This window comes from Lissotriton vulgaris, unplaced genomic scaffold (assembly GCF_964263255.1).
Source record: "Lissotriton vulgaris unplaced genomic scaffold, aLisVul1.2 SCAFFOLD_497, whole genome shotgun sequence".
Classification (NCBI taxonomy): Eukaryota; Metazoa; Chordata; class Amphibia; order Caudata; family Salamandridae; genus Lissotriton; species Lissotriton vulgaris.
This window is the reverse complement of record NW_028249373.1, coordinates 150,727-169,033: the sequence shown is the minus strand read 5'-3', so window position 1 is coordinate 169,033 and position 18,307 is coordinate 150,727. Positions and strand designations below refer to the sequence as shown.

Here is an 18,307-nt window from a genome sequence, read left to right as displayed (position 1 = left end):
AGGCGATATGCCAGTGCAAGTCACTTGTGGCGCGAGAAGAAACAGTAAGCTTGAACTGATAAAATGTCTAAAAGGATGTGTTTCATCAGGCAAAGAACGCAGGGAGGCGGGTAGCGCACACAGTACATTGTTGGTGAGACAGATTAGATGAGGAATATCATGCAGCAAGCTAAAATTACTGAGGTGTGTTAGGACGTCTTGGTAGTTCTGTAGTCGTAGTTCAGCAAAGTAGACGGCTGTGGGTCCGTTTCGAGATTGTCGCAAGTGTAATAAAGATGGTACACTGGATGAGGTTGATGGAAGATGATTTATTGGATATGAAGAAGGTATTCACAGAGGTAACGTCCTATCCACACAACGCCAGCAGCAAATGACCAGTGGGAGTTCTAGAGCCACACAAACAAGATGAAGACTCTAGAATGAGGAGCCCTAGGCTGAGTGTGATGCATAGAACCAGATGACACGCAGATCATTACAGTACGTCTTTAGCACTATCCTGGTCAATGCAGAGATTTTGTTCCAGACCATTGGTTCACAATTAAAGAATACCCGTTTCCATGTGTTTTCATTTTTGTATTTTATCACATTCATTCTGATGGTGTACTTAGCTGCACGTCTCCCAAGAGCCACAAGAGGTGGTAAGGTTGTCACAGACACAGAGGTGCCAGTCCCCATACCCAAGCGTCAGCAGCTACCAACTAGAGAGGAACTTAAGGTCCTTGCATTGGTCTCTATTACCCCAGGTGAAGTTGGGGAGCAGGACTTTTGAGTTCTTTCCCTTGTGACATTAGAGTGCCTTGTAAATGTCATAAATGTAATTATTCTTATAATCTACATTTTGATAATAATTTGCCTGCATTTTCTGAATTTGGGACAATCTATAAAATGTTAGTTTTAAAAGTATATATTTCTCTTCACTTCATATAGATGATTATATTCTTTTTAAAGTTTGTGTATTTTAAATTTTTATGAGAATGAGTAATTTGCGATAAATATTTCCGCGACGGGCACACCTGTAAATAATTAGTGCAAACTAATTCCATTGGTGTGCTAACTATATTTACTACATCTCGAAAAAGAAAGCGAGATCACAGCTACTTTATTCTCTTTGAATGTGAACTGAAATAGATTTGCTGTATTGTAGTTACTATAAATGGCTGCGTTAGCAAAATGTAATTGCTACATATTTGTTCACTGGACAAGTGATCAATCTACCCCTGTGGTAACTAGTGCCTACAATCTGCCTAGATTTTTCTGTTTGCAAAAATAAAATGTAATCAACGACATAAAGCAAGACTTTAAATGTTTTTTTATTTTCTTCCAGTCCTACTTTGTTACGGACTATGATCCTACAATTGAAGACTCGTATACGAAGCAGTGTGTCATAGATGATCGAGCAGCCAGGCTTGACAGTAAGTCTTTTTAGAATATGCTCCTGAAATGGATCTATTTAAAATCATTGACCTTTTTATTACGTTAGCTAGAGCCTGTAAATGCGTTTTTGTATCTTTGCCGACTTTTCTGCAGCTATGTATAAATACAAGGCCCAAATGTTGTGACTTAACTGATAGAGTGCACATTGACCAATGCGAACACATATAATGCACTCGCTTTCAAATTCCATTTCAATCCATTATTGCATACAGAAAAGAATATACCATTATCTGAACTTTTTTGGGATAAATGTTTTTATTGGATTTTACATCAAAGATAACGCAAGCACCCAACTGTACCGTATGACATGACATACTGTATAAGAATACATATTGTTTAACAATCGATTAGGGAAGCTTGATAGTTATACAAGGTGTCTGATCATAAAACCTCTCTGCTTCTGAAGATGACCTACGAGATGTAAGTGGGTATTTCCGGCATGCAGCTGCAAGGCCTTCAACTGGGGGTGTAAGGTGGAACTGGGGAGAGAGCGTGGTCAATTGGGGAAGGGGCACCTAAATGTAGATGGATAAGCAATGCAAGCTTTGACGACTGTTGTGGGTTGGGGGTACAGTTCCTGGGCCAAATGCATTATTGGGGTGAGAGCATTGGTGGGCCCATGGCCTGGATGAGGAGTTCGTGGGGATGGGTAGGCGATACCGCGGTCCAGAGTGGAATGTCCCACTGCAGGAGCGATCCGGGTATGATGTGAGGTGATATCCTGAGTAGTTCATAGGAGATCATCATTTCCAACGTGCTGAAAAAAGTGAGTGAGAATGGTAGCCCTTTGGGGGGGAAGACGTCACTGGTGCAAGTAGCGAACCTCCTCATGGCGAAGGACCTCCTCCTAAGCTCTTCGCCCATTTGTGCAGTGCTCCATGCCAAGCCGCCACTGGGGGTGCCACCTCATATCTCCACTGGAGCGTTAGTGCTTTTGGATAGAAGAAGCGCCAGGGCTGCAAAGCGCGTACACACTTTATGCACTTTCCTTCGTTTATAGAGACCTAGAGTGCGTGCTTCCCATATATGGATATCAGGCAATTCCGTAACCTCCCATGGTGTGGTGTGTATTGACTGCCGGTAGCTCTGCAGGGCAGAGCAAGACAATAGCATATGGCTGTGATCTGTGTTATGCACAAGCTGGTGTGTGGCAGTGCTTATCGGACCTTTTTAGTAATTTAATTTTGCCTAGTTAATTCTTTTTTTACAGTAAGCTAATGGATTGCATTGCGCAAAGATTTTATAAACCCGAGATACTGTTTTTCTCAAACATAGTATTAATTGTTGGCGTCCAGCCTGTTGATCATTTAAAGAGCAGCATAGTTTATCATGGAATAATCATAAACATAGACAAGACAACAGAAAAGATAATGTTTTGAGTTCAAATGGAACAGGTATAAATCTTGTCGAGAAACTTTCATTTTCAGGTTATACAATTGTACATTAATACTGAATGTATTTGCCAAACTCACTCTTGGATAGTCACACATAATCACAGAGGCAGAACTTCTTCTTTCTATATACCTTTTGTTAGCATAACATTTTCTAAAAAAAACAATAATTTGAGTACCACCTATATGTGTTCAGCACCTGCTTATCGGTATTAAACCAGACCAAGTCATCCACCAATTTCTGAATGCCAACTACAATTCTTTTTAAAGGAATATGGTCAGCATTGGGCATCATTTTAATACATCTGTCCTCAATTTTTGGGTTTAAATTTGTTTTATTGGTTCTATAGCAGATATACACTTTACCTTATAACCCACCTACGTCCATCGGCCGCTAGTAGTTACATTAAACTAAGAGCGGTGACAAATATAGTGTTGAAGAAAACGAGAAATAGGATCGAGAGGGCTATTGGGTAATGGATTAGGGGGAGGTGTGTGAGGGTGCATCCCAGGTGAGAACATCAAATGAAAGTGTGTTACTATTTAAGTGTCTGCAGTGTCAGTTGGGGAGGTCAAGTGCAATATCCGAAAGGGACTGTGGGCACGTCAAAACCTGGAACTCATCAGCGAGGTACTATATGCAAGGTTGCCACATCTGTCAAAACGTGGGAGTTGTTGCATAGCAGTTGCAGTCAGCGTTTCCATGCCCAACACTTCCCAGATCTTATGCAGCCAATCCAGGTGTGTGGGTACCATATCGGTTTCCCCATCTAGCAAGAAGAAGTTGCTTTGCCGCCCCTAATACTAAGGTGATGGCCTTGCCTTTAGGGGCTCGTAGGGTATGTGATAGGGTTAGGGAGGTCCAGTATTATGCAACTCGGAAATTTGGGTATGTCTGTTGCAAACATGGTATTTACTGCCTCTAGTATCCCGGCCCAGAAGGATTCCAGCTTGGGGCAGTGCCACAAAAGATGTGTGTGTGTGTGCCCTGTTGTCTGCATTGTCACCAACATTGCCCCCCTTTTGTGTGATTCCATGTGGCAATTCTTGCAGGAGTGAGGTACCAATAATGGGCTATCTTTAAGAGCATCTCCTTACTGGTAGTAATAAGCTCGGATGTTCGTGCCCGGTGTAGAATGTCATTCCATTCCTTGTCTGTACAGCGACGTGCACATTCTCTTCCACCTTGCCCGTGCGGGAGAATCGAGAGGGTGTTGTGGTTAAACCAGCAATGCATAGATATCGGAGAGTAGTTTCCTGTCTGTGTAACGTGTTAGGATCCACTTTATAAAAGCCGTTGGTTCTCTACTGGCGTGTGGATGAATCCAGCTGTGCGTCACCCAGTGTGCTACCGCTAAGTACTGCCATCTTGCTGTGTCAGGGACATCATAGCATGTTTGTAGTGTAGGGAAGTCCATGAGTCCCTCCGCATCAATCAGTTCTCCTATCCATTTACAGTTAGCCCCATGCCATACCTTGAATCTCTGTCCCGTGGCTGCCAGTGGGAAGTGAGGATTGCCAATTAGTGGCATTTGTGGGGTGATGGGTGTGGAGAGGCCATGTCGCCGTTGTAGCCTGAGCCAAACCCCAAATGTAGATCTAACGCTGGCGAGACCCCGCCTCCAGAGGGCCGGTGTATTTTAGGTAGCCAAGGCACCTTCCATATGTGTGTGGCAGCTATAGCCTGATCTATTAAGCATCAATGTTTTTTGGTGAGTCCACTCCACCATGTAACGCAGTTGGGCCGGCCACTTGATAATAATAGTACAGGTTCAGGATCTCTAAGCCTCCCAGTGACAGTAGAAGAAATGCACAAGCTCTAGCTTGTCTTGCTCACTTACCCTGCTAAATGTAGTTACAGAGTCGTTTTTGTAGTCTGATCAAATGTTGTGGGGAGGGGGTTGAAGGGGCAGCGTTTGCATAACATATAGCCGTTTGGGGAGCAATGCCATTTTAACACCTGCTATATGCACTAACCATGATCGGTCATGTGTCTTCCATTTAGAGAGGTCTGTCCTTGTCGGCATTAGTAGGTTCTCGTAGTAATAGGCAGCGGTGCATGAGAGTGTGGGTTGCGTGTGTTATCCTAAGTAAGGGATCCCGTTTTCCACCCACTGACATGGGAATCGAGTTCAAAGTCGGACACACTCTGAGTCAGGGAGAGTTAAGTCAAGAATGAGGACTTCTGCGGTTTGACCTTAAAGCCTGAAGCCTCTCCAAACATGGTTATTTCTGCCATAATCACTTTCAGGGAATTGAGTGGGTCAGTGAGAGTCAGGAGGACATTGTCTGCGTAGAACATAATCTTATGTTCCCTCCCCCCCCTCGAGATACTCATCCCTTGTGAATTCGCTCTTATCCGTTCTGTAAATTTTCCATGTTTAATGCAAAAAGTAAGGTGATAGTGGACAGCCCTATCTAGTCCCTCGTTCTATGGGGAAGGTGGCTGACTTCACTCCATTAATACGGATGTTAGCCTGGGGGGGGCAGCATAGCCGGACTGTATCCATCTGCAGAATCTTGGGCCGAGGCCCACACCCTCAGGCACTCGATACAGATAAGGCAAGTGCACACAATCAAATGCTTTCCCAGCATTGATCGTCCGGAGAAGGGCTGGCACCCGAGAGTGCTGCACCTTGTCCAGAAAGTGGCAAAGCCTCTATGTATTATCACTGCATCCACGCTCTGGCTCAAACCCAGCTTTGTCAGGGTCAACTAGCCCGTCTGTTGGCTAGGACACTTGTGAAAAGGTTTGCCTCCACATTCAACGGGGAAATCGGACGATATGATGCACATACATGGGGTCCGTCCCCTGCTTGGAGATCACCGTAATGGTAGCCAGTCGCATCAAGTCGGGCAGGGAGCGCCCCATGTCACATGAGTTAAATAATCGTGTAAGGATAGGTGCCAATTGGGGGGCAAACCTTTTAGAAAATTCTGCGGCGTAGCCACCCAGGCCCAGAGCCTTGTTAGGTTGTAGTCCAGTTTTCACATTGAGAACCTCCTGAGTCGTAATGTCCCCCTCCAGTGCCACAAAAGTAGGAGCTACCGCTTCAGGGAGGAACACACATGCCAGGTAGGTTGCTACATCAGAATCCTGCAGAGGGTCAGCAGAATAGAGCACCTTATAAAAGGTCCCAAACGCATTTGCAATATCCTCATCTGAATGGCCTATGTTGCCGTCTGGCCCCCCTCACCTCCGGTATCCTGCGATCCACTGTCTGTGCCTGGAGTTGATGTGCGAGCATACGTCCCGTTTTGTTTCCCCCAGCATAATATTTCTGATGTAAATTTAACAATGCATATTCAGCCCTTCCCATTCCTATGGCCTGCAATTGTTTAAGGATAACTGTCAGTTGGAGACCGATTGCTACTGAGCATGAGTGGCTTCCAATTGTCTAATCTGTATTTCCAGTCTACACCGTTTGTCAAGCCGCACCGTATTGTATCCTGATGTGATCCCAATAAAGGGTAACATTTCCCACAGAGTGGAGATATTGGTGTCGGGTGTATTGTTAAGCTCCATAAATGAGGTTAGGGCTGTCAGTGTCTTCGTATGAATATCCTCGTAGGTGAGAAGTCTAACTTTTAAGTCGCCAGCAGAGAGATGCGGACGCCCATCGCCTGGGACGAAACTGCATATAGATGGGATAGGGGTCCAAAAGGGCGGCCGCTACAATATCAGATGAAAGCGTGTCACATGTTATTCCTGTGGTTTTGAGGAAATAATCGATACATGCATATGTCCAGTGGACTGCTAAGAAAAACGTATAATCTACTTCCATAGGGTGGGTACGCCTCCATATGCCTGTCAACCCTGCGTCAGTCAGCCAGTGTTTGGTGCTCGAGACAGTCCCCCATCTTGCCCCATTTGCATATTTGACCTGTCTTTCTCTGACTCCATGACGATGTTGAACTCACCCCCAATCAATAATTCTTTGTCCAGTGATGTCAGCAGGCATCCCAGTGTGTCCTTAAAGACGGCCTCCTATTTCTAGTTTGGTGCATAGACAGTGGCCATCATGTATCAAACCCCTTGTATATAGACATGTAGAACTAATAATCAACCTCGGATATCTAAATAGACCTGTTCCACTCTTCCCGCGAAATGAGAGGCAAAGAGTATTGCCACTCCTGCTTTCTTGGCAGAGCCAGATGAAAAGTACTGCCAGTCAAACCAACGAGAGCGCATTCTGCGCCAGTCACTCTGAAGTAGATGTGTTTCTTGAAGCAGACCTATATCACACTTTGAGAAAGGAGAGGACTGCCAGTCACTTAGCTGGGACATTAAGACCTCTGATATTGAGACTAAACAAAGATACTACCATTGATGCCTAATTGTTGTGTCTTCCCCCTCCCCTTTGTAGAGCCTGCCCACTCATCCTCCCAAGTAGGGGATAAAACTGTGAAATATATATAAGAGTAGAGAAATCTTAGAAAAAGTTATAAAAAAGACAGTAAGTATATATAGAAACAAGTAACGTCCCCAGTGGAGGAGAGATCAAAACGCAGATATTGGGGTCCATGTCACAGGCGTCTTTCAGCTCGGGACGGCATCATCATAGGGTAGCTCCCCCTGATAAGCTGATAAGATAGTCAAAATGGCTTGAGCTAAATAATCCTTCTCAGTTGATGACCAAGAAATCGATTGTGGCCAAAGGACAAGAGGGGATTCGATCCTGATGAACCTATTAATCATCGCCTGGGCTCCCTCGTTCCCCTTCCCCTTGCAGTTGCCGGAACTGACATGATCGTTCCTCATGGCTGTCGGCCGCGGTGGGCATGCTCAGCGTTTTTTTCCTCCTTTGAGATGAATGTCGCACCCCGCTGCCTCCCCACACGGGACCTCAGGCCGGCGATCTTGCTTGAGTAGTCTGAAGCAAGTCCGGAATGTCTGGCAAGCTCTTGGCGTCTTCAAGGGTGCAAATTAACCAGACTTCCTCCCGCCATTCAAATTGAAGGTGGAAGGAGTGACCCCATTTATATCTAATCTCTTGTGTCTGCAGGAAGTCTGTGAGGGTCCTACAACTTTGTAGTGTGATAGGGGAGAGATCTTGATAAAGCCAAATTTTAAGGCCTTCAAATTAGATGATTTTCAACCCCGTTGCAGCAGCAACAATAACCTACTTCTGCCAGCAGTAGTGTAGGCAGGTAAGGATATTTTGTGGTTGGTCTGGCGCAGTGGCTGGCCTACTGGCCCGCTGTGTATAGTCGAGGACAATCTAATGAACGCGTAGGGCAGGTGCTACGTGACTGAAAAGCCAGATCAGGAAATCCTCTAGGCTGCCGGAGACGGCCTGTGGTGGGACACCCTCAACGCGTATATTGGAGCGTCAGGATCTGTTCTCCAGGTCCTCTAACTGGTGCTGGAGTTTTAAGTTCTGGTCTCAGAGCTCCAGTAGTACCTGACAATGTCCATCCAGCTCCTCCTCTCTGGCATTCTGACTTTGTTCCATTGTTGTCACCCTCTGATCTACAGCTTCTACATCCTGTCGGATCCCTTTAATATCTTCAGTGATGTCCTTCTTAAGGCTTACAAAATCAGCTCGGAGAGAGCTGAACAGCTACTCCAAGAACGTTTTGGTGATAGGGGATACATCCCTGTTTGGCTCTCAGTACTGGGGAAGTTCAGTGGATGCTCCTGATCCCCCAACCTCCGGCATCGACTCAGACTTATTTCGGAGTTGGTTTAGTGAACAGGTCTTTGACTGTGGGGTCTTTCTTCATAGCACGATGGGAGGACTTCACAACAGAGGGAGGGTCACCCTGCAGGCCCAAACATGTAGTTCTCTGAGAGGAGGGCTGTCACACTCTCCCGATGCGCCTGGCCCCTGGTATGCTGAATGGTCTCAACAGTCATGAGCCAATCGGGTACCACAGCGAGTCAGCCCACGCTACGGGCCCCCCCCCACTCAGAGAGCGGCCGCCGACTGTCCCTTTTTAAGATGCAGGCCAGGAACTCGGGGGGGGGTTGTAGGAGCGGCAGGAGCGAGAAAGTTCTTGTGAGGTGGGCCGGCCCGGATACTTTAGGCTGCAGAAGACTATAGGTAGCAACCCTCACCTCATGATGTATGGGATGGCTGGATCTTCAGGTGTTCTTAGCATACGTTGGCATCCAACCACTCCACTTTAAATGCTGCGATGATGTCACTGTAAATGTTCCCACTCAAGAACTAGTGCCGGTCCAGGGCCCCTGACGTGAAGCCCAGTGTCCATGCGACCAGCCACCGCACACCGCAAGGGGAAATGCGCCGCAGGGACAGGCCGGCCCACAATGTGTGGGCCGCACCAGGCCTCAGACATCAGCCATCGTCCCAGATCCTTTAAACAGTAGGGAATGAAGTGGGCAAGGATTTTAATCACTGCGTGGGCCGGGACCCACCGAAGAAACACTGAGAGGCTCCCTTCCAATGACTGTGTGAGCAGGAGAAGGTGATATTCCCCAGTGTAGATACTTCCCTTCCACTGTTTTTAGCCTTTATCTGGGAAGTTAATGCACCTCTTTTGTCCTTGAAGATCCTTCCCCTTTCATTAAGGCACACTTTTAATCACCTTGTGGTCGCAACAACCCAACTCTAGTTGGAGAACCATAGTTCTCACTCTCCAGTCCTCGCGTAGCACAGAAGGTGGAGGTCAGCACACTCAAGTCCAGGCCTCCCCCTCCCTGATACAGACCCCAGGGTGTAGGTGGGCCGGAGCCTGTCCCCCACAGCACAGGGCAATCGTGTCCTGAAAGGAGCAGGAAGAGAAAGGGAACAAAGATGTTGGGCTCACTCACCCGCGGGGGCTCCACAGGTTCCCAGTGGCCTTTGCTGTACATGTACTGCCGCCACGCGGCCCTCTCATAGTCTGACAGACGCTTCCAATATTGGCTCACCTGCCCCCTCCGTCAGCAAGGACCCACCAGTAACTTGACACAGCAGGAAGCGGGCCCAGAGTGCTGTTCTTCAGACGATGCGGCTCCTGTGTGGCAGTTCGGTCCATTTGCGCCCGCACTGCCAACCCTGTGAGCAGGACCACCGTCCTCCCCAGGAGCGCCCTTCTATTTTTCTATGTCCTCGGGGTTCATGTCTTGTGAGTCCTGTGGACGACAAATGTCCGCCACGGACCCTCACTTGGTTTGCATGTAATGTCTGGGTGAGCAGGATGACTCCGATAAGTCCGACTCATGTCTTCGGCTCCGACCAAAGGCGCACAGAGAAAGTTGCATGAAGCTCCGTGGATGTCAGTCATCAAAGTCTTCTTGTCGTCCTTGGTCCCCCACGCTCTCTACAGACCGGCCTCCGGGCGTCATTCTCCTTTCATGTCCGAAGGTAAGTGTTTACGTAGGCGGTTGAAGTCGCGGCGCCTCCCCCCTTTGTCACCTACTGCCGGTCCCCACTTTTCTGTTGAAGTGTTGTGGCATGAGTCTGCCCAGCGCCATCCCACCTATCCTGGGATGGGGTGTCTTTGACCCAGATGAAAAAATATTATCAGTTGCTTCATTCTATTTTTGGGTCGTCACCTTTCTCTGGAGCTCCCTTCGGCCCCAGGGAGGTGCATGAGGTCATGCCTGTGTCCAAGCTGGTGGGTTCTTCCTCGGTTTCTGGTCAGCTTCCTGATTCTGACACCATAGCTATACCGGTGCACAGCCTGTCGAGGCTACTACCTTCGGCTTCTGCTTATGGTTTGCTGACTTCGATGTTGGCGTCGGGCTCTTGTCTGCTGGCCATAATGGTGGCGCCTTTAACGCCGATACATGCTCAATTCGAATTCTCTGCATTTAGCAGCTTTGGTTATGACATTGGATGTGGTGCAGTTGGAGTTCACTGTCTCAGACTCTCTTCCTCTGGTCTCTGGAGCCCTTCCTCCGGTTTCTCTTTCTGAGGACCATAGTTGTGGAGGTAGTACGGAAGATACAGTGTGTCCTTCTCCTATTTCGGACATGGTTCCCCCTCCTATGCAGTCTAACTGGTTACTTGACTTGGGTGATGCCAGTGGCTTAGAATCTTCTCCAGCGTCCTGTCTCTTCCTAGTTTGTCTCCAGAGGAGAGTTCCGCTCTGGCGGACATGCTCAATCGAATTTCGCTCTTACTGGTTTACTGCTTCCTTCTGGTGAATTGTCAACAGACCCTTTACTTGGCATCTTACATCCTGGTTAGTCCAACGTAGAGCCTGTCCTTCCTTATAATAAATGTCTTTTTGATTCCTGTTGGGTGCTTGGGCTAAGCCTGAAACCGGGCTCCTGGTGGATTACTCCATTTCTCACAGGCGTCGTCTGGTCCCGGAGGATCCGTCCTGTCTCCTTAGACATCCATCTAATCAGAGCTATGCGGTACATGCTGCTTTAGCCACCCAAAATATTGATTTTATCCCTCTTGTTCCTCCAGAAAGAGAGGCCAGGAAACTTGACGCTTGTGGTAGGCATATTTTCTCTTCTTTTAGCTCTGCCCTGAAATCTCTGAACCCTTCTTGTGTCCTCGCCCGCTTCTCCCATGCCTTCCGGGGATTCAGTGGAGTGCCTTTTGCCCTTCCTTCTGGAAGTAGCCCCGAGTGTTCTTGTTCCATTGGTACGAGTTGGGCAACAAGCTGCCAACCTTAGCAATCAATGTGGTATACATACCACCGATTCTGTTGGTCGGGCTGTGGCCTCTTCCGTAGCATTACATCGGCGCGCATGGTTGCATACTTCCAGGTTTTCGGAGGCTGTGCGAACTACTTTGATTGACATATCTTTTGGTACCACCTCCCTTTTTGGTGTACATGCTGATTCGGCCTAACGCTCGTTCAGAGATAGTCATGGTAGTACTGAGTCTTAACTCTGTTGTTGAACTACAGAGTTGATCTATGTTTTAGGCTCTTATCTGCGTTCATAAGGCAGAGTACTTCTCTTCCATGGTTACACCCGGTGTGATCTTACTTACAGCTGCAGGTGCTTTTCTTCTAATTTTTGCTGTCAGTGACAGGTTTAGTTTCTAGCCATCTGGAACATATCTTACTTTGTGACCTCGTGGAAGCCTATTCTTACAGCTTCGTTTTTGCCACTTGATTTTTTCTGTCTCAGTACTTTCTCTGCAGGGGGTATTCTATTTATGTTGTTCAGATGCCTTACAGTCTTGTTCTCCGTTCTTCAGGTACTTTATTTTGTATGCCTTCAGGGCACTTTCTGAGCGACCTTGCACTCAGTATCCCTTATATGGACTTCTGCTTCATATTTTCTCTGCTTCTTATGCCCATATGGGTTATATTGGTAACACAGGCAGGCAGACTTGCTTGTTTTTCTGTGGTGGGCGATGCATCTAGTTCTTACTCTTATGTAGCTTTGTGTTGCTGTTTTCCAGCTTGTCTTACTGTCTCCACTTCAGTTACTGTCACAGCTTCTTCTTTTACAATGGTAGGATGTATTATCTCTGTCCTTCCTTTCTTAACATCCGTTCATGGCGTATCCTTCGTTCCTCCTATTCTCAGCCTCCCACTCTCTAGTGGAGGACGTGGGTTCCCTTCGGAGGAGTGTATATACCTTTGCTGTACCCTGTATGGCTTGTGTCTCTATGGTAATACCAATGTTTTTATATGCATGTTTATCCTTATGTACATTTATCTTTGGTTGTATGTCTCTGCAAATATGGATCTCTTGTGGATGTCTTGTACTCCAGATATATATATATATATATATATGTTGCTGCATTTTACCTACACCTACATTTGACCTAGTTCAACCTGCTTAGTTGTACTTGTCTGTTTCCTTCCTTCTTTTCAATGAGCTTCTATGTTATGTTATTCCATAGGATGCCTTCTATATCGATCAAAGTTCTCTGTAGAAGAGCAGTTTCATTTTACCATTCATGTTGTTTTTCTAGCGATGCTCTTCTGTCTTCTCTTTTCTCCTTCATACGATGATCGGAGGTCCCCTTTTTCAAACCCTGTTTCTCAGGGTAGTTTCCTCAACGGCCAGTGGGTGCTCTTTATTCATTGTATGTGTTTACGGCAGCTGAGCACGCTGTGTATGCACGTTTCATTTGGTTTTGAGCCTGGACTCTATGGTCTATTGTCCTTGGTCCCTTTGTATTCCCCTATCTTAGGTTGTATCCCTTTTTAGGGCTGCCTCTTTTACTGGTTTTAGACTGTGTTTCTCACGGTCTCATAGCTTTCTACTTCCTGTGGGCTTCCCATAGCCCTTCTTGGAGATCAGTCCTTTCGGTAAGCATCTTTGCTTCCTCAATAATTTTTTTTGTATAGTCTGGTCTCTTTCTATCTTTTGGACCGCGTTTTGTGAGGTCAGTTCAAGGATCGTATTGTTGGGTATCTAATTCTAAGATAAGGAATCTGCGGGCTAGATGTCTCAGATGAGCTAGTTACTTACCTTCAGTAACCCCTTATCTGGTAGAGTCAGGATCTAGCCTCAGATTCCTTATCCACCCACCAATTCCTCCCCGCTCTGTGAACTGAGTGCACGGTTGTCACCAAGATCCCCTCTTTGCATGCTAATGCAGTTCTTTCAAACTGTACTTGTTGATCCATGATATTTCTCTTTTTGGCACACTGTTTCCAGACTGTTTCCGCATAGTTTGTGCAAAAATCGTCACAGAAGAAACTGAGGTCGGTGAATTGGGGGAAGGCTTATATGGACACTGTTAACTTCACATTAGGGAGACATCATCGTTCGTTCCAGAGTCACTGCCTCCTGGGAAGGACTCTAAGATAAGGAATCGGCGGCTAGATCCTGTCTCTACCAGATAAGGCATTACCAAGGGTAAGTAACTTGCTCTTTACCAACACATCCGACTGCAGGCAGATCCAGGGAGTTTGAGGGGTTTTCATCCACTGCAGCACTCTAAAGATCCTCTAGGATGTTTAAAGGCAAAGGGGCTATCCATTCTTTAAGCGGCATCCCGGGTGTGTTCTTATTTTGACGGCGTTTTTTCAGTAGGTTTAGGTCTATAAAAAATTGCTGCGCCTGTAAGTTTTCCACATCTTGTTACAAAAATACACAGTCGCGGTTGGTTGCTTGTTGGATTAGATTGTATGCATTTTTAGTCATGTTTCTTGCGCTTCTTTTGCACTTCAACCCGAATGTCTTCAAGCTCTGCAAATGTTGGTGGTCGTGCGAAAGTTGCTGTTGTGACAACAATGGATGCAACGCTATTCGCAACAATACGGTCCTCAGTAGACTGGCCCAGGTCGTCCTTAAGCCACAAACACACAGAGAACTTACTTGTGGGGTTAAAGAGGTAGTTAGTTTAGTGATCGTGATCTTATAAACCACTGGTCGTAGTTGTCTTGTTACTGTCATTGGCAGCGGCAATGGGTTTGGCAAGCTGCAGTGGCCTCCTGAAGAGTTCCTGGCGTTTATTAATTTATTTACAAATCAAGCACTGGTTCCATACGTTCTGATTTGCTTTACACGTGGGAAACACGGTGGTCCCAACAGCATGCTTCTTCACGTTGAGACTCGTCCCACACTGCGCAGTCCAGCAACCTAACTTCGAATACTAGGATTACACTTTTTCAGATTGACCACAGCCATTAGATATACTTAAACGATCCATACGTTCGTGCCTCTCCAACGCTGACCCTGCACAGCGTTAGTTCAACGAACAAGACCCGCCACCCGACCTAGAAACAGACTGAACACCACACCCAGAAACCTCCGACCCAGCGCGCGATAAAGGCAGTGCTACAAGGCAAAGTACGGCAGGCTGTACCTAGCTTAACACCAGCTGCACGCAGCTGCCTTGCACACATGCTCACTCTGTGCAACCCCTAGTGTTTTTTTTTTTAATTCATTTTACTTGGAACCAACATCTAGATCAGAAACGTTTCACAAAGCAGCGCTAATGATGCCTAGAGCCATAGGTAGGGTCTAACCGTTTACCTTTGAGCCTACGGCACGTTTCGGTTTACCTTTCTTCCCCTCCATTCCATCTTCACACCGCTTTTTTTTGCCGTGTCCGCCTCACATATACTATAGTTTTTGGTTAAACAATAATACCCATCTCTCCTCTCCCTTTCATTTGGTGTCCATCCTATGCTCTTCATAATTCTTCCTAATTGCACAGCCTCTCTCCTTCATGGACTCTTCAGAGTACTTCCTCTCTGTTTCCCTAAATGACTGATTTCCTCTCTGATCTATCCTCTTCGTTTCCCTTCATTGCTGTACTTCTCGTATTTGTTTCTGGTGTGTACTGTTGAGCTCTCTTTACTTGTTCTATCTGTATGAATTTAGCTATCCTCCTTTTCTCCTTTTGTTGTGCCCCTCTACCCCTGTAATCCCGCACTTGACACTTTTCTTCTTCTTTAGGGCTTATCCATGGGAACCTGTGGGTTGTATAGTGAGCTTAGTAGTGTCAACGGTGAAACTGACTGTTCCAGCTCATGGCCCACGATTCTGGACTGTAATAGTGAACCAAGACTCCCATAGTTTAAGTGACTATCCCTATGGTCAATGATTCAGGAATTACTCCTGTGATGGGATTTGAATGTTGGCATTTAATACATTGAACCACAGGGGGCATTGCCTTGCAATCTTTACTATGCAAATGAATAATACACCAGTTACAATGGTGCAATACTCGCTGTTCTAGCTCTTATGATTCCCAATATCACCAAAAACACTGTCTCCTTAGCATAATTAAAATAAATTGACATTTCCAACTTTTAATTGAACGGGGACTTTGTTAATCTGTGGGCCAAGCTACACAATGCGTCCGAATTACTCTGGTCTATCATTCCTGCTCAGCTCTTAGACTACAAGTCTTGCGGTACAAACTCTGCAACGGTTTACTTCGAAGAGTCAGTCAGCAGGTTCCACTGTCAAGAGTTCCAGAGTGACTGGAGGTTGCAGAAATTCTGTAGCCAGGACAGCACTGGCCTTCCAAACATCCTTAGAATTTTGTAGTGAATTATAAGGCAGCAGGAAATACCTCTGTTGCAGAGGTGCGATCAGGGAGCTAAACCTCAAGTAACTGTTTTAACACACATTGGCATAGCCAATAGGTCTCGCTTTTAGGACCTTATAAGTATTTCGTTATGCAGCACAATATCCTTGTTGCAACAACATCAACTGTTGAATGGCTAAACACTTATAAGGTCCCAAAGGCGAGACCTATTGGCTATGCCAATGCTGGTTATATAATTTGTTGTTCATCTTTGTCTTGTAGGTTTACTGTGTCAATTTAATTTAACTACAAAGTGGCAGTTTGTGTCCATACTTTCAACCTCCGCCTGAGCCCCCACACATAAACACATGGAAAGTTTTAATGCTTTGGGGCCTACTGCTACTGTTACGTCACCAGCTTCTTGTACCACCTCCTTTCTGCTGCTTGTATATTTCATGGGTTGGAGTTGTGGCGACAGGAGCTGTAGTGTATGAATGGTTACGTTGTGCCTAAAGTTTGTAGCATACACCTCTATATGTCTTCTAGTATGTCTGATGGTGCTGGAAGACCATCAATACCGTAGTGGGTGTGGAACTACAAGTCCCAGTATGCAACTTACCATTAGCTAAAACCCCTAATTTGCTGAATGTTTCACATGACCACGTGGCAGCTGAGCAAACCAACTCATTACCCCCCCTCTTCTTTATGTCACTGAAGATGCAAGAATAATAATGATCACCACATTCCAAAAAAACTGTAAGTCGTGTAGGGGAAGTAGAAATTATAAGTAAGACCCCAGGCGCAGTGCAACTACAGTCCTCTCCTGTAGTATTAGCATTTGAAAGGCTGATGCACTTTACTCAATCCTTGGAACTCCTGTTTATGTACCATAATCCTTCATGACAAATGGATTTTATGAAAAGAAATGAGCGAGATCACAGAGCACAGCCAAAATTCGAGTGTAAGATTAAATTAAGGGGTGACAGGAGTACATTAGTATGCATTTTACCATTAGCCGAGACTAGAAAGCTAATAACTTTGACAGTGTCCCAAGCACTAGCTTTTTCTCCCCTATTTTGAGAGAAGATTAAATGTGCTCTGTTACATTGTTGTCAAGAGCAAAACTCCAGTATTCCTGTCGGACCTCGTACATGATGGCATGGAGGGGTGCCTCGACGGCACTGTCTTGTATACACTCCAGTGAGATGAAAAGCAACAAGTGTTAGCTTCCCTCAGCCCGGTCCCTTAGTAAAGGCTTTGTTTCTTGGCAAATAAGGAGGGTAATTCAAAAGCTGTTTGTGAAGAATGTTCTCTCATTTTTAGGTCCCACGTACAAACAGCTTTAGCTGTCAGTTATCGAAAACCTCTTGTCACTAACAGACTAAATATATATATATTTAGTGGGTTTGATTCAGCCCCTTTCTCTTGATTTAATTGCTAGCTAGTCTGTCTCTTTTCTCTGCTTCTTATTCAATAGCTTTGGAGCTTATGTCCCACCTCTGGAACTTTTTTTCTTTACTGTTTTCTGATTGGATGACTTGTCCTTCCTCAGTTTATATTCAGGGAACTTTTTTGTTATATTTCTTACAGCACCCAAAAGTAGTGAAAGAGATTTTTGTTCACTTCCTTGTGAGCTTGATTCACCCTCGACATACCCTCCCCACACTCTCTATATGCTCCCCTACCAGTGTTTATTTTTTAAAAATGTTATTCTCTTAATTTATCAATTACCCCTCCAGCCCCACCAACCCAGCTACTCATGTTTTTAAGTGACATTGAACTCCTCCCTCCACCAACCCCTTTGTTGCTCCCCCACAGGGCCCCATAATGTTTTTTTCTCTATTTTTTCCTTTGTTTTGTTTACATTTGGACGCACGGCAGCTTTAACCCTTTCGCTGCGGCCGCGATTTTACTGCTGTGCGGTAAACAAAAGAACAGGGCGGGGCCGTGACGAACCCCAGCCGTCATCAGCACACGCCCACGGGGCGTGACGGCTGGGGTTCGTCACCAGCATGGGAGGGGTTAATTTGTTGCTGGCTACTCCTTTCTTATGCACACTTTAATGCATATTGTATACCTTTTTTACACTCCAAGGTAGATGTTCACCATCTTCTAAAGATGCATTGAAAAAAACTGTGGCAGCACCATGCCATATCTGCATGCAAACATGGTGAAGCATGAACACGTACATGTAGGCATGAAGGGCAAACATGGCATCAGGGCGCATGCATGTTCATATCATCAAGCCTTTTTTATAGAATGTTGCTGATGCTGTTCAGCTTTTCTTCTTTCTTTTTGCACACACACTGAAGTATATCAGCGGTCATTAACAAAACCAATAGTTTTGTATTGCTTTTAAAAGCAAGATGATCAGCAGAGGGCTCACCACCATCTGCAACTCATCCATCACCAGAGCCACCATCCTTGAATAAAAGAAACAAGCAGAAGTCAAACCCCTTCTCAAGAAACTGTCCACCGACCCCAGTGAACTCAGAATGACCGTCTCATCCCTCTGCTTCCCTTTCCCCACCAAAGTCCTTGGAAAGGCCATCAACCGCCAACTCACAGAGCACTTGGAGAACAACAATCTTCTGGACACCTCCCAATCTGGATTCCACACCACAC

The 18,307-nt window shown here is 45.9% G+C and overlaps 1 protein-coding gene across 1 annotated transcript in view; it reads left to right on the top strand.

The window, feature by feature from the left end:
- RRAS2 (RAS related 2) overlaps nucleotides 1–18,307 on the top strand; it is a 381,692-nt gene that overhangs the window by 288,077 nt on the left and 75,308 nt on the right. The window contains exon 2 of the mRNA XM_086950344.1: nucleotides 1,325–1,412. Coding sequence (XP_086806470.1) covers nucleotides 1,325–1,412 — 88 coding nt within the window. The remainder of the gene's footprint in view (nucleotides 1–1,324; nucleotides 1,413–18,307) is intronic.